Here is a 26,276-nt window from a genome sequence, read left to right on the forward strand (position 1 = left end):
AAGGTAGATATTTCCATCACAAATAGGAGAAATTGGAAGGAAAGAAGGCGTAACAGCACCAAGCAAGTCAGCAGAACACATTACATTAGCCCTCAAGGCTTGAAAATAATCTTCTGTTCTCTGAGACCATTTACACAATGGCCCTGACCTCCAAACTCTAGGTATTGGCCATACTCTCCAGATGCTGAGTGGAGGCCCCTTGGTCCTAGGCTTCAACTCCACCTTCTACGCCCACTGGGATAGCAACTTTAGACGTACCATTCTCCTAGTCCATCTGAGTGGCCATGTCTAGGAAGCTTCCTGGAGGAGTGGAGTGCCTCCTGGCACTTATTGGTGGAGGTAGGTTTGCTGACTCACGAGTGAGACAGCTGAGTGCCTTCTGGCTGAAGTTTACTCCGTGGGTCAGCTCCAGAACTGTTTCATTCTGGTCTCCTGGTTCTGCTGCTGCTGGCCCTCTGCCACTACTGGTCCTCTATCTATCCACAGTTTCAAAACCTCTTCCACATTTTAGGTGTCTGTTAGAGCAGCACCCTACTCCTGGTACCAAATTCTGTCTTAGTCAACTAGTGCTGTTTTCTTCGTGGTAATGAGGTTCCCCTGTCTCTCTGCTCACTTCTCTCTTTTGTATCTCAAAAGAGATTGGCTTAAGACTATCTATCTAATCTTGTAGAACTCATCAATATAACTGCTACTAATCCATCTTATTATTAACATTATAGTGACAGGATTTACAACCCATAGAGAAATCATATCAGATAACAAAATGGTAATACTGGGAATCATGACCTAGCCAAGTTGACAGATATTTTGGGGAGCGCACAATTCAATCTCTGACACTATGCAAGCAGTAATCAAAGAGAGTCAGAGTGACTTAAAATTTAAAACAAAAAGTGTTACTAGAAAAAAGAATGATACTGTTTAAAGATAAAAGGGTCAATCCATCAAGAAGATAAGTCATAAACACCTATGAACCTACCAACACAGCCCCAAAATACATAAAGCAAAAACTAAAATAAGTGGAGGAAGAAATAAATGATGTAACAATAGTTGGAGATGTGAATACTCACTTTCAATAACAGATATAACTGGAAAGAAGCTCAGAAAGGAAATACATTCACTCCTCACTTGTTGACATGGTTAGGTTCCAAAGACCAGGTTGCTATGCAAAAATTGGCATTATGCAAAAATGGCGGATGATCACATAAGATCACAAACTCGAGGATGACTACATCACTAATAACTGTCAAACAACTGAGAATCATGGCCAAGTTGACACATAACCTTAACCATCACAGCCAGCATTACTCTTGCCTTGCACCCTGGTGTTCATTACTACCAGATGCACGATGTTAATATGAAAACACTCAGGTATTAAATTTTTTACCATTAATCATAAATGAGAAATGTTGAATAATGAAAGAGTCGATATGTGAGGAGTAGGTGTAGAAGATTTGGACATTATAAGCCAACTAGACCTAACACACATCTATAGAACACTCCACCCAACAACAGCAGAATACATGCTTCTCCAGTGCACACGAAACATTCTCCAAGATAAACCTGGTCATAAACAAAAAAACCCACAGTTACCATTATACTTAATGATTAGAGACTGAAACACATCCCCCTAAGATCAGGATCAAGATAAGTATGTACACTTCTATTCCATATTGTACTGGAGGTTCTAATCAGGGAAATTCGGCAAAAGATTGAAATGAAAGGCAATATATTGGAAAGGAAGATGTAAAACTACCTCTATTTGCAAATGGCATAATCTTGTATATACAAAATCCTAAGGAATCCACTTAAAGAGTCCATTAAATGAATTCAGCAAGGTTACAAGATACAGCTGTTTTTCTATACACTAGCAGCGAGTCAACTATGTTGGAAGGTATTACACGATGGCCACAACAAAGGACTCAAACATGCCAATGAACATGAAGATGGCACAGAACTGGACAACTTTTTATTATGTTATACATAGTCACCATGAGTTGGAGCCAACTCAATGGCAACTAACAGCAACAAAGCAGTAATCTGAAAATTAAATTAAGAAAACAATTCCATGTATAATAAATAGCAACCAAAATAATAAAATACCTAAGATTATAATTTAACAAATGAAATGCAAGACTTGTACACTGTAAACTACAAAATGGGATTGACGATATTAAAGAAGGCCTAAATAAAAAGACACGCCATGTTCGTGGATTGGAAGATTTAATATTCTTAAGAGACAATAATCCCTTGAGTGATGCACAGATTCAATAACCATGCCTATCAAAATTTTCACCATCTTTTTTACAGAAATTGACAACCCGAGCCTAAATTCATATGGAAATGCAAGAGACCCAAGATATCCAAACCAATCTTGAAAAAGAACAGTTAGAGGACTCATACTTCCGATTTCAAAAATACTCCAAAGCTACATCAATCAAAACACTGTGGTAGCGGCATAAAGACACATACACAGATCAATGGAAAAGAACTGAGAGTCCCAAAATAAATCCTTACATTTATGGTCAAATGATGTTCGGCAAGGGTGCCAAGACTATTATATGGGAAAGGAATAGTCTTTTCAACAAGTAGTGCTGGGACAACTAAATATTCACATGCAAAAGAATGGACTAGACCCCCTATCTCACACCACTGGCAAAAGTTACCTAAAAATGGATCAAAGATCTAAATGTAAAACCTATAAATATAAAATTCTTAGAAGAAAATGTAGGTATAAATACTTGTGATCTTGGATTAGACACTGGCTTCTTAGATGTGACACCAAGAGCATAAGTAACACAAGAAAAAAACAGGTAAACTGGACTTCATGAAAATTAAAAACGTTAGTGCTGCCAATAAAACTGTCAAAAAAGTGAAAACACAATCCACAGAATGGGATAAAATGTTTCAAACCATATACCTAGTAAGCAGCTTATACTCAGAATATATGAAGAACATGTTTAGCTCACTCTATAATAGAACTATCCAATTTAAAAATGGGCAAAGGATTTGAATACACATTTCTCCAAAGAATTGCAAATAGCCAATAAAACAAAACAAACAACAAAAAAAAGCTGGTGTCATTAAGTCAATTCTGACTCATAGCTACCCCAAAGAACAGAGTAGAATTGCCCCATAGGGTTTCCAAAGAGCAGCTGGTGGATTCGAACTGCCGGCCTTTTGGTTAGCAACCAAGCTCTTAACCACTACACCGCCAGAACCCCAAATAGCCAATAAGAACATGAAAAGAAATTCAACATCATTACATTGTTGTTGTGTGCCATCGAGTTGATTCTGGCTCAGAGTGAACCTATATGACAGAATAAGACTGTCTAATAGGTTTCCTAAACTGTAATCCTTACAGGAGCAGATCACCAGGTCTTTCATCCTGTGGAGTGGTTGGTGGGTTAGGGAAATGCAAATCAAAATCACAAGGAGATATCACTTCACACACAAGCTAGGATGACTATAATATAAAAAAAAAAAAAAGATAATAACAAGTATAACTGAATATTTGGAGAAATTGTTGTTGTGAAGTGCCGCCAAGTCAGTTCCAACTCATAGCGACCTTATGCACAACAGAACGAAACACTGTGTGGTCCTGCACCATCCTCACAATTGTTGCTATGCTTGAGCCCATTGTTGCACCCACTGTGTCAATCCATCTTGTTGAGGGTCTTCCTCTTTCTCACTGACCCTCTGCTTTATCAAGCATGATATCCTTCTCCAGGGACTTGTGCCTCCTGATAACATGTCCAAAGTATGTGAGACGAAGTCTCACTATCCTTACTTCTAAGAAGCATTCTGGCTGTATGTCTTCCAAAACACATCTTCCAACACAGATTTGTTCATTCGTTTGGCAGTTCATGATATATTCAACATTCTTCACCGACACCAGAACTCAAAGGCGTCCATTCTTCTTCAGTCTTCCTTACTTACTATCCAGGTTTCACGTGCACATGATGCAATTGAAAACACCAAGGCTTGGGTCAGGCACACCTTAGTCCTTAAAAAGTTACATCATTGTTTTCTAACACTTTAAGGAGGTCCTTTGCGGTAGATTTGCCCAGTGCAATGCATTGTCTGATTTCTTGACTGTTGGAGAAATTAGAACCACAGTACATAGCTATTAGCAGTGCAAAATGGCTCAGGTGCTTTGGAAAAGTTTGGCAGTTCCTCAAAAATTTGAATACAGAGTTAACATATAACCCAACAGTTTCATTCCTAGGTATATATTCAAAAGAATTGAAAACACAGGTCTACACAAAAACATGTACACAATGTTCACAGCAGCATTATTCCTAACAGCCAAAATGTAGAAATAATTATAATTAAAAAATGAACAGTCTGACAGAGACTAGAGAAACCCTGAGTTATGGTCCCAGACACCCTTTTAACTTAGTACTGAAGTCACTTCTGAGGTTCACTCTTCAGCCAAAGGTTAGACAGGCCCATAAAACAAAACGAGACTAAATTAGTATATCAGCCCAGGGCAAGGATGAGAAGGCAGGAAGGGACAGGAAAGTTGGCATTGGGGAACTCAAGCTTGAGAACGGGAGAGTGTTGACATGTAGTGGGCTGGAACCAAAGTCACAAAACAATGTGTATTAATTGTTTAATGAGAAACTAGTTTGCTCTGCAAATCTTCATCCAAAGTACAATAAAAACAAATGAACAAATAAAATGTGGTACAGCCATACCTTTATTATTTGGCCTTAAAAAGGAATGAAGTACTGATACATGTTATAACATGGATGAATCTTGAAAACATTATGCTAAGTTAAAGATGCCTGACACAAAAGGTTACATATTATATGATTCTATTTATACGAAATTTCCAGAATAGGCAAATTCACAGAGACACACATATATTAATAGCTGCCAAGAGCTGGGGGGACAGGGTGAATGGGGAGTGACTGATAATATGTACAGGATTTCTTTATGGTGTGATAATATGTTCCAGAATCAGACATTGGTGACGGCTGTACAACTTTAGTGGATATACGAAAACACACTGAATTGTACACTTTAAAGGGGTGAATTTTATGGCATTTGCATTATATCTCAATTAAAAAAACAACTATGACAGAGACAGGATAAAAACCAACAATGGGAAAAGATATACCATGCAACCACTAACCATAAGAAAGCCACAGTGGCTATCTTAACATGATTTAAAAAACACACTTCAGAAAGAGAAAGATTACCAAGGATAAAATAGAACACTTCATATTGATTAAAAATTCAATTTATCAAGAAACATAAAACTAAATGTGTAAAGACCTAATACCTTGGTGGTGCAATGGTTAAGTGCTTGGCTGCTAATTGAAAGGTTGGCAGTTCGAACCCACCCAGCAGCTCTACAGAAAAAAGACCTGGCACTCTGCTTCCACAAAGATTACAGCCAAGAAAACCCTATGGGGTAGTTCTACTCTGTTACATGGTACCACTACGAGTCAGAATTGACTCAACAGCACCCAACAACAAGAAGGATCTAATTATAGTGTCAAAATAAATGAAGCAAAAAATATATATATACATATCTGAATTTCAATACTTCCGTCTCAGTAATTGACAAAACAAGTAGTCAAAAATCAATAAGGATATAGAAGATGTGAACAACGCTGAACTAGTTTCATCTAATTGACATTTACAGAATACTCCATCCAACAACAGGACATACATTTTTTTCAAGTGCACAGGAAAACATTCATCAAGATAGATGATACTGTAGGCCATAAAACAAATCTCAATAAATTTAAAAGGACTGAAATCACGCAGAGTATTTTCTCTGACCACAGTGGGCTTCAACTAAAAATCAGTAACAGGAAAATATATGGAAAGATACTTAAATATTTAGAAATTAAATAACACATTCCAAAATCACTCATCAGCCAAAGAAGAAAATTATAGGAGATACTAGAAAATATTTTCAACTCCACGAAAATAGAAAGGAACAAAATTTGTGGGATAATTAAATCACTTCCAAAAAGTATATCGTAACATGAAATTTGAGAAAATTTCCTTCAAATGCCTTTTCTGCACATATTGAAATAATCTTTTTTCAATCTGTTCAAATTAATCAAAACAATTCGCTACATACAGAAAAAGCATTTGACGGAGTTTAACCCCCATTCATGATAAAAAGCTCTCAGCAAACCAGGAATTAAAGTAAAGGTCTTTAATTGATAGACTGTGTGTGAAAATGCCTATAGTTAACACCACACATACTTAATAGTGAAGGATCCAATGCTTTCCCCTCTAAGTGAGCTAAAAGTTAAGAATGTCTACTCTCAATGTTTCTATTCTATGTTGTATTGGAGGGCCTACTCAGTGCAAAAGGACCAAAAAAAAAAAAAAATTTAAAAATTAAAGTAATAAAAGGCATACAGATTGAAAAGGAAGACGTAAAACTGAATTTATTTCAGATGGCATAACTCTCATCTACAATCTACAAAAACACCACTACTAGAATTAAGAAGGGAGTTTAGAAAGTTCAGGGATATACAAAAATCAATTTTATTTCTATATAAACAGTTAAAAGCTGGGCTACTAACAAAAAGTTGGTGATTCAAACCCACCCAGAGGTGCCTCAGAAGAAAGGTCTGGCAATCTGCCTCTGAAAGGCCACAGCCATGAAAACCCTATGGAACACAGATCTATTCTACAGCACATGGGGTCACCATGAGTTTGAATCAACTCAACAGCAACTGTTTTTGTTGTTGTTGTTGTTGTTTCATACTAGCCATAACAGCTAGAAATTAAAATTATCGAAAATGCTGATAGCATCAAAAAACATGAACTACTTTGGTATAAATTTAAAAAATGTGTGTAAGACATGTGCATAGAAAATTGCAAAACATCACTGAAGAATACTGAAGACATAAATAAATGTAAAGATATACCAGGTTCATGGATTGAATCACTCAACACTGTTATCAATTCCCAAAAAAATTGACCTAAAATTACAATGTAATCCCAAGGACTTAGAAAACAAAAAAAAATCACAACCTGTAGATAAATTCTGAGTCCCTGGGTGATACAGTTAAAGCGTTCAGCTGCTAAATGAAAGATTGGAAGTCCAAGTCCACCAAGAGATGCTTTAGAAGAATGGCCTGATGATCTACTTCCAAAAAATCAGTTACTGAAAACCCTACAGAGCACAGTTTTACTCTGACACACATGGGATCATCATGAGTCAGAATCAACTCAAAAGTACCTGAGAGTGGGATAAAACAAAAACCAAACCCACTGCTTTCGAGTCAATTCCAACTCATAGCAACCCTATAGGATGGAGTACAACTGCCCCATAGAGTTTCCAAGGAGCAGCTGGTAGATTGGAATTGCCAGCCTCTTTGGTTAGCAGCTTAGCTCTTAACCACCAAGCCACTGATGGGGAGATAAATTCACTTTACATGAAAATTAATTTACGAAATCCGAGGACAATTTTAAAACAAGTATTTAGGATGCTTCCCATGATAATGAAAAAAATCCATAAAAAGGTCAAGGAATTAGAAATTAGAACAGGCAAAAATGAAAAGAATTGGTAGATATTAAAACAGAGGGAAAATAAGTTAGAAATCTTGGAAAATATAGTCAATAACAAAAAGCTCAATAGAAAAAATAAATATTTTTAAAAATCAATAAGTAAATAAGAATATAATACTGAAGAATTCTCCAAGAACAGGAAAGTAAAACGATGAACTTTTTTAAAAATAAAAGCAGTAAAGAAACATAAGGAATAGATGAAAGCTCCAACATATGCCTAATAGGGCTGCTAGAGGAAAAAACAGCCTAAAAACAATATTCAAAGATATAATAGCTAAAATTTTTCCAGAATTAAAGAAATCCATAAATTTTAAGACTGATAACACATATACCCAGTACAAAGCAGAATATTTATTCAGAGATTTCAGTAATGTTGAATATGAAATTGAAATATAAAATATACATCAAAAGACATTTATAAGAATGCTCATAAGAGCATAATTCTTAATATCTCAAAACTGGGAACAATGAAAATGCCCATCAACAACTGAATGGATAAATATAGGCTGATACGCATGAGGTCATCATGAGTCAGAATCAACTTGATGGCAGCTAACAACAAGATACTAATAAAATGGAAAACTATACAGCAATGAAAAGTGAATTACTGCCTCACAAAAACATACGGGCAAAAAAGTCAGACATAACAACACAAACAAGCTAGACTCTTAAAAGAGTTCATACAGTATAATTATGTATATATTTGCATGTGTGGATGTGTGCAGTGTATAGTCCAAAATCTACTGTGATAAAAGTCAAGACACTGGTTACCTTTGTGAGGAAGAGGGGCAGCTAAAGTGGCTGAGAGGGAAGGCCCACAGGGAACATCCTAGGGTGATGACTATATTCTAATTATTGATGTGGGTGGTGGTTACACATTTAAGGATTTGTGCAGTTTTCAGAATATATGTTATAGTTCCATTAAAAGGTAACTTAAAAAATCAATAAAAAAATAGCATTCTTTTTTACAAGCAGCAAAAAATTAGAAAATGAAAAAAGAAATAGCATTACTAAAGATAGCAAAAACAAAGTAAAAAAATAACTTCCATTAGGAGGAGGCCTTTGGTATTTACAATACATATTTTTTTTTTTTTATAACCAATAATGGTTAAAATATGTTTAACAAGAAAAAAAAAACAAAAACCCTCCTCCTATGTTCCTAAAGGAGAAAGGATATAAACTGTCAGAGAAGAGAAAACTTCTAGGATGACTGAGAGTAAAGTTCAATGCCTGGGTGACGAGACTGGACGATTTGCTTTACCTGGTTAGCGTCAGTTTTGAGTTAATTATATATAATTGCAAGTTTTTCTTCTCTATCTTCACCTCATTAAGGCAGTCAAAATATTTGTAGCATTGGTGCAAAGAAACTGGGGTCCTTATTATTAATTCCTCATCTGAATATTTGTTTATCTTTTTGATCCTTATCCAGGTTACTGTTGAGTAGTACTACAGCGGGTAGTACACTTGAAGCACTTTCTGATTAAGATCAAAGACAACAGCCTTCGGCATGGATTACACCTCAAAGTAAAGAAAAATCCTCACAACTGGACCAATAAGCAACATTATGATAAATGGAGGAAATACTGAAGTTGTAAAGAATTTCATTCTACTTGGATCCACAATCAATGCCCAAGGAAGCAGCAGTCAAGAATCAAATGACACGTTGCGCTGGGCAAATCTGCTACGAAAGATGTCTTTAAAGTATTGAAAAGCAAAGATGTCATTTTGAAGACCAAGGTGCGCCTAACACAAGCCATAATGTTTTCAATTACCTCATATACATGTGAAAGCTGGACTATGAATAAGAAAGATCAAAGAAGAGCTGACGTCTCTGAATTATGGTGTTGGCGAAGAATATTGAATATACCGTGAACTCTCAGAAAAATGAACAAATCTGTCTTGGAAGAAGCGCAGCCAGAAGGCTCTTTAGAAAAAGGATAGCAAGACTTTGTTTCACATACTTTGGACATGTTACCAGGAGGGACCAGTCCCTGGAGAAGGGCATCATGCTTGGTAAAGTAGAGGGTCACCAAAATAGAGGAAGACCCTCAACGAGATGGACTGGCACAGTGGCTGCAAAAATGGGCTCAAGCATAACAATGAATGTGAGCATGGCACAGGACTAGGCAGTGTTTCATTCTGTTGTACATGGGGTCGCTTTGAGATGGTATTAACTCAACAACACCTAATAGCAACAACAATAGGATCAATAAAAGAAGCCCTGGTGGTGCAATGGTTAAGTACTTGGCTGTTAACAGAAAGGTTGACGGTTCAAACCCACCCAAAGCTCTGCAGGAGAAAGACCTGACCATCTACTTCCAAGAAAACCCTATCACGTAGTTCTACTCTGTCACATGGGGTCACTATAAGCCAAAATCAACTCGACAGCACCTAACAACCACCACAACAGGATCAAACTCAGTAATGAGAGAAATCCAAATTAAAATGATATTCATAATATTGAAAGAAAATTTAAGCCTGAAAATACCAAGCACAGAGGAAATACGGAAAAATAAGAAATCTCATTTCTTACGCTGGAACATAAATTGATAAAACTATGCTAAAGATCAATTTGGCAACATCTGGCAAAGTTGTAGCTATGTATACCCTGAGACCCAGCATTCTATTTCTACAGCAATGGCTCTCTGCTCTATAAGACAAAAAAAAAATCTTTCATAACAAATATTTTACAACCCCATTTACTACCCTAAAACAAAAATCATAAATTACCTACACACACAACTAAAAAATAAATCAATGTTCTAAGTAAAATTAAAAAACAAGGAAATAAGGTATAATAAAATACTTTATTTCTCCATGTAAATCCCGAACAATTAGCAAGGCAGAACCAAGATGGCAAAACAGACAGATGCTTCCGGCAAGCCCTCTTTACAACAAAGACCCAAAAAAACAAGTGAAATGAGTATATTTATGACAAGCTAGGAGCCCTGAACATCAAAGGCAAGCTCAGAAAACAAAGTGAGGGGCAGGGGGAGGAAGAGACGGTTCAGAAGCAAAGAGGAGTTACCGGAATCGCAGGGAGCCCTCAGGCACCATGTCCGGGAGCGGCGGCAGCTGGGGGCTGGTACCAGTGTTGGGCTGCAGTTTCCTCGGCGAGAAGCAGCCAGCCACACAGCCTACTCCCACCTCCGGAACCAGAGAAGAACGGCGCTCTTGGCAAAAGCTAAGTACTTGCCTATATCTTACCATGCCCTCCCCGCTCCACTCCCAAGCCAGCCTCAGCGCCTGATTTCCCTGGGCCTGATAAAGACCCTCTTGCGCACCTAGAGCCATCCTCCTGGCCTTGGAGAAGGAATAAATTTGCAACTGAGGGAAAAGATAATTTTCCAGCTCCACTAACCAGGGGAGTTTAGGACAGAAGTAGCTCCTATCCAGGCATAAATGGTCCATGGACTTTGAGTATGTTTTCCCTCTGCATGCACCTGTGTAGGCCCAATTCAGGAAAATTGGCCCTTGTTGGCAGACTCCAGCTGTTTCAGCTGTGCGGCAGAGAGGTGGGTGTTTGATGTTTGACATTGCTTTCCCTATTAAACAGGGTCCTCACCTACCCACATCAGGGGCCTAAGGACTGGTGGCTCCACTCAGGTCACCCAGCCACCCACAACAGGGGTCCAAGGATAACTAGTACCTCCTAGTCCTTACAACCAAAAACATTAGGTGCCCACTGTCTGTCTGCAGAACTCACCCACCTGTATGCTCTGGGGAACATGGACACACTTTCCTCAGAGACACGTGGGGGATGATTCTCACCCCCCTGCCTTGTTCAGAGTGTGACTCCCCCTCCCACTACAACCAGATACCAGTACTTACACCAATCACCCCTGCCCCTCTAAGGCTGTAGGACAGAGCCTATACCACATACTTGATGCTCAGCTACCTGGACACCTGAGCTGAATTCATACAAGAAAAGTGAATGGACTCCTAAACTGATATACCTGATAACAGCTCTAGCCATCTGGGGACAGGATGTCAGAGCTCCAAAGGTGAAAATAATCAAGTGAGTTCACTCAAGCAACCCATTTGGGCATATTAAAACAAAACAAAGCAAGAAGCTACAATACAGCAAGCAAACAGAAACTAAACTAATACAATAACTTATAGATGGCTTGGAGGCAACAGTCAATATTAAGTCACATAAAGAAACAGACCATGATTGCCTCAACAAGCTCTCAAAACAAAGAATCCAGGGATTTTCCAGATGAAAGTGCCTTCCTGGAATTACCAGAGGCAGAATACAAAAGATTAATACACAGAACCCTTCAAGACATCAGGAAGGAAATGAGGCAATACACAGAACAAGCCGAGGAACACACAGACAAAGCAACCGAAGAAATTAAAAAGATTATTTATTCAGGAACATTCTGAAAAAATTAATAAGATGGAAAAATCCACAGACAGACAGCAATCAGAAACTCAGAAGATTAATAATAAAATTACAGAAGCAGGCAACTCAATAGATAGTCAGAGAAGCAGATGTGAGCAAGTGGAAGGCAGAATTTCTGAACCTGAAGATAAAGCATTTGGCACTAATATACTTCAAGAAAAATCAAATAAAAGAATTAAAAAAAAATGAAGAAAACTTAAGAATCACGTGGGACTCTATCAAGAGAAATACCTACGAGTGACTGGAGTACCAGAACAGAGAGGGATAACAGAAAATACAGAGAAAATTGTTGAAGATTTGTTGGCAGAAAACTTCCCTGATATCATGTATCCAAGATGCTCATCAAACTCCACAAAGGTAGATGTTAAAAAAAGGTCACCAAGACTTATTATAATCAAACTTGACAAAACCAAAGATGCAGAGAGAATTTTAAGGGCAGCCAGGGATGAAAGAAAAGTCACCTACAAAGGAGAGCCAATAAGAATAAGCTCAGACTACTTGGCAGAAACCATGCAGGCAAGAAGGCAATGGAATGACTTACATAAAAAATTGAATGAAAAAAAATTGCCAGCCAAGAATCATATATCCAGCAAAACTGTTTCTCAAATATGAAGGTGAAATTAGGACATTTCCACATAAGCAGAAGTTTAGAGAATCCATGTAAATTCCCAGGCAAGACTATCCTATAAAATATACAATTTGAACCTATACACTGAATCTACATGAAATGGACAGTTTCAAATGCAGACAGATAGACAATAACATACGGTGGTAATTCAAACACCACAAGCAACACTGTCATTGACATCACAATTTTACAAAAAAAATAAATAACTCTTCGCAAAGTTCCAATAAAGTATACTCTTCCCTCAATTTATATAGTAATTGTATTCTTGAAAAATTCAGCCTTATAAAACTTTTCAAAAAAAAGACTGTTTATAAATAAAACAGGTTCTAGATCCATAATTAGAAACAGGCTTTTCATTTATATATTGAATGGGAAATTCAAAAGTCGTACAGGATACTGAACAATTAACACCAGTAGGACCCCCCAATCACTAGGACAAAGAAAACCAAAACAAACAAAAACCAAACCCATTGCCACTGAGTTGATTGCAACTCATAGTGGCCCTATAGGACAGAGTAGAACTACCCCATAGGGTCTCCAAGAAGTAGCTGGTAGATTCAAACTGCCAGCCTTTTGGTTAGCAGCCAAGCTCTTAACCACTATGCCACCAGAACTCCAGGACAAACAAAGGTAGCCCCCAAAATTTCTAAAATGCTCCCTAGGGCACAGTACCCATCCTTGAGAACTGACTCAGAGAACTTCTTATACAGAGACACTAGGAGATACTTATAAATATACTCATTGCAACATTGTTTATAATAACGAAAAAGTAGAAACTACTGGTATCTAGAAGTCCACCAATAGGGGAGTAAAAAAATATTCTCTCATATAAACATACAGGATTATAAAGGTATTAAGGAAATAAACTTGATCTCTAAGAATCAACATTGATAATCTCAAAACACTGAAGTTAAATAATACAACCACTTTGGAAATAGATTTGGTGCTTCCTTAAAAAGGTAGAAATAGAACTACCATATGATCCAGCAATCCCACTCCTTGGAATATATCTTAGAGAAATAAGAGCCTTTACACAAACAGATATATGCACACCCATGGTCACTGCAGCATTGTTTACAATAGCAAAAAGATGGAAGCAACCAAGGTGCCCATCAATGGATGAATGGATAAATAAATCATGGTATATTCACACAATGGAATACTACATATCAATAAAGAACAATGATGAATCTGTGAAACGTTTCCTAACACGGAGAAGTCTGGAAGGCATTATGCTGAGTGAAATTAGTCAGTGCCAAAGGACAAATACATGTAAGACCACTACTATAAGAACTCAAGAAATAGTTTAAACAGAGAAGAAAATATTCTTTGATGGTTATGAGAGGGGGGAGGGAGGGAAAGTGGGAGAAGGGTATGTACTGATTAGATAGTAGATAAGAACTACTTTAGGTGAAGCGAAACACAACACACAATACAGGCGAGGTCAGCACAAGTGGACTAAACGAAAAGTAGTTTCCTGAATAAACTGAATGCTTCGAAGGCCAGCGCAGCAGGGGCAGGGGTTTGGGGACCACGGTTTCAGGGGACTTCTAAGTCAAGTGGCATAATAAAATCTATAAAGAAAACATTCTGCATCCCACTTTGGAGAGTGGCGTCTGGGGTCTTAAATGTGAGCAAGCAGCCATCTAAGATGCATCGATTGGTCTGAACCCACCTGGAGCAAAGGAGAATGAAGAACACCAAAGATACAAGGTAATTATGAGCCCAAGAGACAAAAAGGGCCACATAAACCAGAGACATCAGCCTGAGACCAGAAGAACTAGATGGTGCCTGGCTACAACCAACGACTGCCCTGACAGGGAACACAACAGAGAACCAAGGCCAGACTTAATGGTCTGACTGAGACTAGAAGGACCCCAGAGGTCATGGTCCCCAGGCCTTCTGTTAGCCCAAGACAGGAACCATTCCCAAAGCCAACTCTTCAGACAGGGATTGGACTGGACTATGGGATAGAAAATGCTATTGGTGAAGAGTGAGCTCCTTGGATCAAGTGGACACATGAGACTATGTGGGCAGCTCCTGTCTGGAGAAGAGATGAGACGGCAGAGGGGGGCAGAAGCTGGCTGAATAGATACGAAAATAGAGAGTGGAGGGAAGGAGTGTGCTGTCTCACTAAAGAGGGAGCAACTAGGAGTATATAGCAAGGTGTATATAAGTTTTTTATGACAGACTGTCTTGGTTTGTACTCTTTCACTTAAAGCACAATAAAAATTAAAAAAAAAAAACACTTAAAAAAAAAACAAGTTGCAGAAGGGTACATATACCATGATACTATTTGTGTAAAGTTTTAAAACAAATGAATAGTATAGGTAGTACAAAGACACGCACGAATATGTAGCAAAGTACAAAAACCTGAATAGAAAGAACGCACTTCAACTTCAGGATACTGGCTACCAATCAGAAGGGAGGGGAAACCCTGGTGGTGTAGTAGTTAAGCACTACAGCTGCTAACCAAGAGGTCAGCAATTCAAATCCACCAGGAGCTCCTCGGAAACTCGATGGGGCAGTTCTACTGTCCTGCAGAGTCACTATGAGTCGAAATCGACTTGAAGGCAGTGGGGTTAGTGGGAAGAAGGGAGGCCAGAATACAGGGGCCTCCACTCTGTTACATTTTATTTCTTAAGAAGAAAAATCTGCAGCCAACATGTAAAATTCTGTACTTGTTAAATCAGAGTGGGAGGTCACAGTGTTTAATATATATATTTTTTTCTATAAGTTTGAAGTATTTCATAGTTAAAAGTTTTAAAAAGTCTATATCCCAGGGAAATGTACCACCTGCTGTAGTATGAGTCACTACTCGACAGTAACCTAAACGAAGATAAACAAATATTCAGGTGAGTAATTAATAAAAAGGATCCAGATCTGTTTGCACCAACGCTAAACATATTTTGACTGCCTTAATGAGATGAAGATAGAGAAGAAAAACTTGGAATTATATATAATTAACCCAAAACTGATGCTAACCAGGTTAAAGCAAATTGTCCCGTTATGTCACCCAGGCATTGAGCTTTACTCTCGGGATCTCCAATTTCCCTACTAATCTCATGAAAACTGAAATACTGAACAATAAAAAGGAGGTGGAAAGTACAGGCACCAAATACATAAAATTTTCACAGATAAAATTTTCCAGATATTAAAAGTATAAATGATGGGATAATATAACTATTTTCCTGCTGTTTTAAAACTAGTTGCTTGGCATATCATACCTTTCTTCAAAGATTCATTGAGAAAAGTCATACTTTTCTCCCAGCAATAAATACATTTTCTCTCAAGTCATATGGCTCTGGTGGGCAACACAGTCATCTATAGAAAATGTTACATGATAGGGCAAAACCTTTCATGTTTACTTTTTTTTCTCTCATGTTATCACAGTATTAAACATGTGAGATTGCAACAACAAAAGAAAATTAAATAAAAGCAGGAAGAGGGGTGAGATGAGAACCAGGTGCCACACTTTCAACAGGCAAGTATAGAAAAAACCTCTAATTTCTAGTTTATAGAATTGGGGACCAATTAAATGATACCACAAAAGGGAAAAAAATTAAATATCCAGAACATGGGATGCTTTATACCTTAACCTGGTCTCTTTAAAAGGTAATATCCATAATAAGATTTTACAAGAATGAATGTTTCTGGTAGCTTTATTTGTGACAACCAACACCTGGAAATAATCCAAACAATCATAAACAAAAACATGGATAAACATGTTGTGGTACATACATAGACTACTACTCCTCAATATAAAGGAAAAACCACTGATACACACAACAACATGGATGGAGGATTATGCTGAGCAAAGAAGCCAGACACAAAATATTGCATATCGTATGGCGCCATTTAAGACCCTCAACGAGATGGAATGACACAGTGGTGGCAACAATGGACTCAAACACAGGGATGATTGTGAGGCTGGTGCAGGACCCGGCAGTGTTCCATTCCGTTGTGCATAGGGTCACTATGAGTCGGAAATGACTTGAGGGCACCTAACAACAACATATAACATATGGGAATAGGTGGGAAAAAGGGTTGGAGTGCACAGGGCTGAAAACAAGACTTCTCCGAATATACCACTTTATATAGTTTTGTGTTTTGTACTACGTAAATATAAAAAGATTAAGTTAAAATGAAAAGAAAAACAAAAACTAAAAAAAAATGTTAAAAATACTTAAAGTCACTTAATTCCTTTTATTCAATCAAAGTCAAATTAATCAAGTTTGTTTAACTTGTATGATTGCTAATTTTCTTTTTTGCTCCTTCTGAGCACCAGAGCCATTGAAAAGGCTTTTCCTTTGCTGGTCAGAAAACTTAGGGTCTTTCTTATCACAGATCTGTCCCCAAATAGTTGTGCAACCCTTGAGAAATAACCATGCCAAGCCTCAATTCTTCTCACCTGTAAAAAAAAGATCACATTCAATGATTTCTAAAATTTCTTTTAACTATAAAATTCTGTGACTCAAATGTCTGTTGCAAATAAACCAGTAGGAATGTTCCTACTCGCATAGTTTTCTTTAGCTTTTGGTGAATAAGGAAGCTCGGTTAAACAACCATTCACTTTCTGCAGGACAACTAATATTGAAGAGAAAGGGTAGTGAAACGACGAAGTATCGTACTTCCTCTTAGGTTTGTATTGGCAACGGAAGGCATGCAGCAGGCAGCCTCTCAAGCCAGCTGCGCTCAGCAGGCTGCTAAACCCCATTGGTTAGCAGAGAAGGGAGAAGCCAGTGACAAAGTCTATGCTGCCCCTGGCCAAGCAGTTTAGGAAGCAGAAGAAGTGCCTTTGTTCTTTCGCTAAACTACAGCATTCTTACTTTACAAGAAGTTGCCAAAGAGACAACTGTGAGGGGAAAACATTCAAAGCTAGGGCTATAGAGCTCCCAACACAGCAGTGAGTAAAATCTCTGCAGGCTTAAAAGATAAAGCAAGAGTCCCAGAAACTTTTTTCTCCTCCACTCTGCTTCACACTCTACCCCACCCAGTCTGCCCTCCTTTAAGACCTAACAAAAGACCTAAAACAGTCTTGTGACTTCCCTAGAAGTCACAAGCAACCAGCCTCCTTCTAATGTGAGGAAGGGAAGCCAGGCAAAGAGGGGAGGCTGCAAGCATGGGGTGGTATTTGCAGGGAAAATTCGCAAGCAGGGTGTGAGGGAAAGAAACGGGGAGGGCTGCCTTAGGTAGCACCCAGCAGTACCCCTCATTCCTCCAGGAAACTGGGTTGAGAGATAAGACGATTCAGGGAGGAGGGAAGCGTGAAAGGGGACTGAATGAGGAATTCTGGTTCTAACTGCTTGTCGGTCAATGCCTGCAGGTCCTGTAAGGTACTCTGTGTAATAACACCCTTTAGTTGGTGGGGTATGGAGATTTTACGTCCGATAAACTAACAGTGAAAGCCCCTCACTAATTAGAAACTTGGAAACGTGTCTGAAGGTATCTCCCTGCCGTCATTTAGGAGGTGACGTCCTCCTAGTGAAGACGCGGGATGGGGTGGGGAGGGTGGAGACAAGAATACTCTCTCACCGGGAGAACGGGCCAGAGAAGAGGACTTTTGAATCACATTCACTGGAAAGTTGGGCGTAAGGAGCGGAACTCCTTTGGATACAAAGAACCAAAGCTAAAAGATGGGACAAAAGCTGATGTAAATGGTGAGACCTCTGTGTGGTTGGTGTGGAAAAGCATTTATGATTCTGAGCGGAGAAAGACCGAGGTGACATGCGGGTCATGGCTCCCTAGGGATGACTCGGAGGTGATCTGGGGTTTTCTGAAGTGAAGGGGGGGTCCCTGAGGGGCCCGCGGGCTCACTGAAGCCCAGACAGCGGAGGGTGGCGGGCCGCGGCGGGTACTCACAGAGCGGATCTCCAGCGCCAGGGCGCATTGCAGCGCCTTCACCTTCGGCATCCGGGCGGGGTGGGGCGGCGGGGAGGGACCCCGGCCGCGGGCCCGAGCGAGGCGGGGAGACACGGGACGGGGCGGGGACGGGGAGGAGACGAGGTGGCGGCGGCGGTGGCAGCTGTGGCCCCCAGGCCGGGGCCCGCGGTCCAGCCTGGGTCCCGCCGGAGCAGCAGCTGTGCGCGGGGCGCGGACTCGTTGTCATGGCAGCCAGGTGGGGCGGGGCCGGAAGAGAGGCGGGGCGAGGACGAGGGGCTGGGGGCGGGGCTCTACGAACGCCGGGGCGGGCGGGGCTGCGCGAGGAGGCGGGGCTTCCGAAATAGAGGGGCGGGGCGGGGCAGTTCATCTGTGACATCAAACTGTGGGCCCAAAGCCAGACAAAGGAGAGAATAGCTGTTTGTATACTGGGACAGTGTACAAGGTCAGGGAGTTGGACTCAGGATCCCTGAGTTCCAGCCGTAGTGATGACACCTTGGGCTAATGGCGTCCCTCTGTGCCCTCAGTTTCCCCAACTGTAAAAAAATGATTACCATTTTTAGTCTTCCTATTTCAATTTCACGTTACAAATTACAAACTCAGCAGGAGGAAACTGAAGTAGCGGGGCGGGACGGGACGGAGAGGAGACAGTGTGGCTGAGAGGAGACTTGCCCAAGTCAAAGGCAGTGATAGGACTGGGACTCAGGCTCTCTTAAGTAAAATCCCATTTGCCTCCCTGAGAAGAGGGGCTTGAATCAGATCATCGCTTTCTTCTTCCTAGACTCTTATCCGAGCCCTGGTGGCCAATGGTTAAGAGCTATGGGAAGCTATGCCTGCTAACCAAAAAGATCAGCAGTTCGAATCCACCAGTTGCTCCTTGGAAACCCTTTGGGGCAGCTCGGCTATGAGTCGAACTGACCCCAGGTCACCTAACAACAGAAGCCTACTCTGTGATTCTTGTTTTCTTGGTGTGTCCCCCTTTTCCTGACCAGGTGGAAGTATCAAAAATCCTTTTTCTTTAGTGTTTTAATATTAGGGAGAATATATTTTCTCATTTGCTTTAATATAGCTGTATAAGCTGTGATTAATCTCTAGTCCTTGGAAAATGGTGCAGGCTCTGTTCGAAATAGAGCTGAGCAGCCTGTTCCACTATTAAACATAAGGAACACCCTAATACCTTAGAACATGTTTTCCCCTATTCAGAATAGGTGATTGAGAGCTTGAGATGACTAATGCCATAATTATGCTCTAAGTAATCTCTAAACATTTTTTAATTACACCAGCTGCATCAGTCTCTTCCAGAGGAGTGCGGAGCTATCTTAGCTCCTGTGGGCTTGGTCTCTCTTCTTTGTTCTCTTGAGAATTGACCTTCAGCCTGCAAACTGACAGGAAGGCTTTCTTTCTCGCTCCCTATGTCAGCCACAGTGGACTTGGCAAAACAGCTCCACTAGCCGAGAGATTCTTATGAGAGTTTTTCAGCCTGTTATGAATATACTGATTAGAGTCCAGGTGCCTGACATGTTTATCTTTAGTTTAATAAAGAGTTTTTGTAGTTGTTTCGTGATGTATAAGACCACCTGTGGACTAGGTGCTCAAAACATTAGGTAATCCTGATCTTTCCCTGTATAAAACCCTCCCATCAACCCTTTAGGGGAGACAGAATTTGGGAGAAATGTAACCCCCTCTGTCTCTTGGTCTCTTGAATACTGGTATTCAATAAAGCCTTCTTACTGCCTTTTTTTTTTTTTTTTTTTTTTACTGCTTACCTCCGCCGTCTCAGTACTGGCTTTGCGGCAGGCAGCTTGAACCCGCAATTTGCGGTAACAAGGTTTCCTGTCTAATTCTCTGTGTATGCATATAAACAGATTGCCTGACAGGCCAAAAATAAACCCAGTTGTGAATGGCCTGAATCATAGACCATTAAAGACAAAAAAGAAAGAACCTAGAATTATCCAATCCAATAATTTTTATTGTGAAATACATTATATTTACAGAAGTGTATAAAACATATTCCTCTTAAAAACAATAAAGTGAACAACACCTGTGCAACTAATACCCAGGTTAGGAAATAAAACATTAGCAGCACCTTAGAAATGCTCAACCATTGATTGCATTGCCTTTCCTTGTCTGGAAGGTGACACTACCCAGATTTTTGTCACAATAATTTTCATGCTTTTCTAAATACTTTTGCCATTTATGTATGCATTTCTCAAACGTCCTCAGGCTGGAAGCTGAGAGATCATGGAAATTACCTTGTGAGTTTTCCTTATCTCAGAGAGAGCAGTCTGGGGCTGCCTGTAGTTGACTGCCTGAAAACAGTTGCCACCTATATTTTGTCCAGTTTTATATTTTTTTGAAGTTGGGGAGGGGGTGAACTTGGGGCCAGTTATTCCATCATATGGAAGTAGAAGTCCAAATTCCACTCTGTTTCAATACTGAATTTTTCCTACCCTTAGCACTTAAGTAATAGACTGCTTGTTGTTGTAAAGGTTAAATGAGTGTGTGACCCTAATACTCCCCAGCATGTTTTCTCCATTTCAAAATGGGCAACTGAGAGCTTGACATAACTAGGGCCATGATCAACCTATAATTTTTTCTCCTTCCTCTGTTGCTATCGGGTCTGTAATGTATACATCTCCTAAATAAACTTTCTCACTCTTTCTGACCTGAAGTGCGTTTCATTGGCTCGACTGCTCCAGGGCTCCGGCCTTGATCCGGCAATAAGTGGCATGTTTCATAGGTTTGATTTAAAGTCAGTGTTTGCATTAAATCTGTCTGTGATCATACTTTATGGTATCAAAAACACTAAGAAATCATATGGTTAAGTACCTCTAAATAGCTGAATTCAGCTTTTAGCCTTTCTTGGTTGTTTTGTTGTTGTTGTTGTTTTTTAAGGTGAACATACAGTTTGGGAAACTCTATACTAGGAGTATCAGAAAAGGTTTGATTTAAGCTGGGCCACGTAAGAAGAGTAGGATATCAAAATGTAAAAACATGAAGAACTTCCACTCCCAACTGAAGTATGACTTAGGTGCCTTTTCTCTGTGCTCCTTTAACACCCTATTTCATTGTTCTTTATACATATTCGGGTTCCTTCATATGTCCATTTAATAAAAAGATTTTGCTGACAAAAATAAAAAAATATTCCAATTATCTCACTTTACAGATGAGAAAAAAAGATACTTAGAGGTCAAGTAACTTGGCCTAGGTCTTTCCCAAAGATTGTAAACTCCTAGAGGGCAGTAGCTGTGTCTTTGTATCAACCGTAGAGTTTAGCACACAAAAGGTGCTAAATTACAAATGCATGGGATTGAATTAAAGACACCCTGGAGGAGATTCGGAGCTCTGGTGGCACAGTGGTTAAGAGCTTGGCTGCTAACCAAAAGGTCAGCAGTTTGAATTCACCAGCTACTCCTGAAAACCCTATGGGCAGTTCTATTCTGTCTTACAGGGTCGCGATGAGTCAAAATAGACTCCATGGCGATTGGTTTGGTTTGATCTGGTCTGGTCTGGTCTGGTTTGGTTTGGTTTGGTTGGTTTGGTTTGGGGATTCTGTACCTAAGTGTACCTTGCTTTTGGCAATACTGTTCAGTGAGAAATGCTTAGCCTTGATGTTGAGTGGTGCAAACTATTAATGATCTGGGCTGCTAACTGAAAGGTTGGCAGTTCAAGTCCACCCAGGGGTGCCTTGGAAAAAAGGCCTGGTGATCTACTTTCAAAAAATCAGTTGCCAGCAAGTGAATTCCAACTCATGGCAACCCCCTGTGTGTCAGGGTGGAACTGTGCTCCCTGGGGTTTTCAATGGCTGATTTGTCAGAAGTAGAGTGCCAGGCTTTTCTCCCAGGTTGCCTCTCAGTGGACTTGAACTGCCAACTCTTGGTTAGCAACCTAGTTAATTAACCGTTTGCAACACCTAGGGACTCCTCCCTATATATATGGGGTTAATAATGTCCACCTTGCGCGTTATGGAAAAATGTGAAGTACGTAGCACGTGGTAGCTCAGTAAAGATTTACGTTCTTTTCCTTGACCTTCTCCCGTAAGCACTACTCAAGTCTTGAAGTCTTGGAAGATCTCACCTGATTTGGATTGTTTGAATTTATCTTATTTTTTAAATTCTTTGAGCTGTTCTGAAGAAGTGGGTCGTGGACAAAACCATCCCTAGTTCAGTCCAAACCCCTGGTTGTGTATAATTTTAAATTCATATTATGACTAGTTTGAAGGTATTCCTTCTGTCTTAACCTTCAAATTTCAGCCCCATACAAGAATTCAGCTGCCAATATCTAAGTCCCAGGCATTATGTTTTTGGTGAAAATTCTAACAGGCCTGAATGACAGCATTGTGAATGGCACCACTATAATTAATGATACCCAGAAAAATTTACGATCATGGTTAGCAGATAAAACAGAAATAGTACTGCTTCTGCACTTCCCATCCTTTTATCCTCTATGAAATTTTATGGGAAATAAGTGCAATAAAAACGTAAGCTCTTAATCTTTCCCAGAAATCCTACCTCATTTAATGAATACTTTGAGAGAATAAATTAGAGCATTATTTTTTTTTTATATACAGACTATTTTGCATTTATGAAGTGAGGATGGTAACTCAGACTCCCAGGCCAAATGATCACAAGGTCAGAGGCATTTTTAAAGAGCATTGTTGTCTTTCATTCATGCTCAGTCTCCATCAGGGAAATGATTTCCAACAAAGTCAATACTTTCATTGGTAAGAAAAGCATTACTGATAATAATAGCTGTCGTAACCATTCAGTGACACTCCATTACGGATCAGGCATTGTACAAACTATTTTATATACATGTTTGTATACTTCACACAACTCTACAAGGTAAATATTCCCTACTAATGGATGAGGAAATGGGCTCAGAGTAAATTAACCTGCCCCAGGTCACACAGATGTGGCAGAGAAAGAATTTGAATCTGTGTCTGAACGTACTCCAAAGCCAGCCTTCTTTCTGCTATAAAATGCTGCCTCTCATTATTATTTACTATGTTAATGCTATCATTAACAAAGATACAAATTAGTTCAAGATACAATATAACCAAATAATCATGAGGACAATAGTAATTATTCAATCACAATAGATGTTAATTATAATGTTATTATGATCTTGCATTTGAATATAAATTCACATTTCTGAAAGCATGTTCTTGTCATCTAAGCTGATTCTATATGCTATAAAGTAGAACTATTTCTAAACCTCTAATACTAGACAGTGGGGTTGTTTATCACTGAGAGCTGTGTGGAAGTTTTAAGAGAAACAAAAATATTTCTGATACAGTTTGGAATGAAAAGGTAGGCCAGGAATCACCCTGTAGTAGGAATTTTCTTGTTTAGAACAGCATTAATTTTCCCCCTTGGATAAAAGAAAGGAAAAGTCATATTGTGTTTAAGTTTTACCTACTGAGTGTGTTTTGGCTTCAAATGTGTTTTGTGCTTAAAACGTGTGTTTTGTCAACTATGAAAATAATTACCCAGGAAAATGTTTGTTGTATTAATCTTGCATCCCTAAGTAAGATAGGCTAGTTCGGTCGATAATAATTAGATTGTCATTCTTCTGCCTGAGGTTTAGAAAGTAATAAGCCAATAAGGAATCACTTCCAATTTCTCAATGCCTTAGGGAAAATGGATCAGTAAGAGGCCAGCTTGCTTTTAACAAATGAGAGCTGGGAGTGGGAAAACACTGTAAAAGACACTGGGTCTGCTGGAGTCGTGTAGTTCTTCAGTCTGGATGGAAAACCTCTTGAGACTCAATCCTACTTTCTCTACAGGAAAGATAAGGACCTGCACCATGGTCCCTAAAGCACTATTAAAAACGTGTCCACCATAAGCCAAATCCATCCCTAGGGAAGAGTTTCTGGGTGAGGAAGTGTCTCCTTCTGAAGTCGGAGCTAAGTAGTTGTTTGCGAGGAGCAAGTTCTGATGTAGGTACCATTTATTTTTGCCCATAGCTGCCAAACATATACACCTTTTCCCGTTTAAGTGCCTGGGATACTGAATACTGGTGGACAGCTGAATAATGGTCTCCCAGAGATGTCCACATCTGAAATCTTGGATGTGAATGTTACTTTATATGGATCTTGGAATCTGTGAATGTTACCGTATACAGAAAAAGACTTTGCAATGTGGTCAAATTAATGATTTTGAGATGGGGAGAAAAAGTTAAACATAGCATTACCATATGACCCCGCAATTCTACCTCTAGATATATAGCTAAAAGAATTGAAAGCAGACACCCAGATACTTGTACACCAGTGTTCACTGCAACATTATTCACAATAGCCAAAAAGTCATGTCCATCAATAGTTGCATGGATAAACAAAATGTAATACATTCGCACAATGGAATATAATTCAGCCATAAAGAGAAATGAAGTTCTGATACATACCATGACATGGATGAACTCTGAAATAAATCAGACACAAAAGGACAAATATTGTATGATTTCACTTACACGAAATATCTAGAACAGGCAAATGCATAGAGACCAAAATTTACTAGTAGTTTCCAGGGATGGGTAGGAGGGGGAAATGGAGAGTAATTACTTAAGGGGTTCTGAATTTCTGTTAAGGGTGATAAAAAAAAACCTGGACGAACATAGTGGTGATGGTTGCACAACCTGGCGAATGCAGTTAAGGTTACTGAATTGTATATGGAAACACGGTTGAAATGGCAAATGTTTTGTTATATATATTTTATTATGATAAAATAACTTCTTAAATATCGATTCTAAAAGAAAGGAAGGAAGGAACAATTTAGGGCGTGGGTGAAAAAACATAAAGCCATAATGGCACCAAGTGCCAGACCCATCCCGCCTTCCAACCTCAGGCACTCCATTTTGTTTATCTTCTTCAAACAGACATGATTGCCAAGGGCCCCTCTCAAACTATGGCTTGGCTGCCTCTGGGAACCTTCGCTTTCCTTTATCCTTATAGAGAAGAGTGGAGATGAGTTGGGTCTCTCCCCATTTCTGAACAAGATGTGCAGTCTGATCTCCACTCTGAAAATCCATCCTTTTACATTGATCCCCTATCCATTGGAGCAAGGTTGGCTTCTCACCTCTCTCTCAAAGCGTTGTTTTTACAAATAAATTGAAAGGCCTTTTTTTAAAAAATGGGTTTAACCATCTCTTTCTTAGATAATGGCTGACAACACCTAATATTAAAACATTTTCTAGCCAAACTGTAATCACCAGTAAAAAAAAAAAAAAAAAAAAATTTAAATCTGTGATGCATTTAACTTAAGAAATACTTATTTTCTGAACCTTGAATATTAGCAGATCTCTATTTTTTCCAAAGGGATAAAAAATCGTAATAGCATTCAGCATAAAAAAAAAAAAAATACCAAATACTCAGGTGAATTGCTTTTAGTTGCATATAACAAAAAAACTCAATTATCATTGACTTAAAAATAAATATATTTTATTATCTTATACAAGAAGAAGTCTGAAGGTGGTTAAGAGAAGGATACTCCAGAAGCTCCTCAGGTCTGAAAGCCCAGGCCCTTCTGGTCTTCATTTCACTGTCATTGTGCAGCCACCACCCATCTGTCACTGGGGGCTTGCATGTTGCTATGATGCAGAACAAGTTTTAGCGAAGCTTCCAGACTAAAACAGACTAGGAAAATCAGCCAATTAAAAACACCCTGTGGATGACAATGGTTCGATCCATGGCCACTCATGGAGATGGTGCAGGACCGAGCAGATTTCTTTCCTGTGCATGGGATCACCATGAGTTAGGGGCTGACTTGAAGGCAGCTAACAACGGCAAGTTTTTTGTGCTCAAAAAATTGGTTGTCTCTA

At 39.3% G+C, this 26,276-nt stretch overlaps 1 protein-coding gene across 6 annotated transcripts in view; it reads right to left on the minus strand.

Annotated features, from left to right (window-relative positions):
* Nucleotides 1-18,638, minus strand: part of SPATA6 (spermatogenesis associated 6) — a 185,892-nt gene extending 167,254 nt beyond the window's left edge. For all 6 annotated transcript variants that reach the window (XM_064281936.1, XM_064281934.1, XM_064281935.1 and 3 more), the window contains exon 1: nt 18,441-18,638. In XM_064281936.1, coding sequence (XP_064138006.1) covers nt 18,441-18,491 — 51 coding nt within the window. In that variant the 5' untranslated portion in view covers nt 18,492-18,638. The remainder of the gene's footprint in view (nt 1-18,440) is intronic.
* Nucleotides 18,639-26,276: the final 7,638 nt, after the last annotated feature.

Source organism: Loxodonta africana, chromosome 3, assembly GCF_030014295.1.
Source record: "Loxodonta africana isolate mLoxAfr1 chromosome 3, mLoxAfr1.hap2, whole genome shotgun sequence".
Lineage (NCBI taxonomy): Eukaryota > Metazoa > Chordata > Mammalia > Proboscidea > Elephantidae > Loxodonta > Loxodonta africana.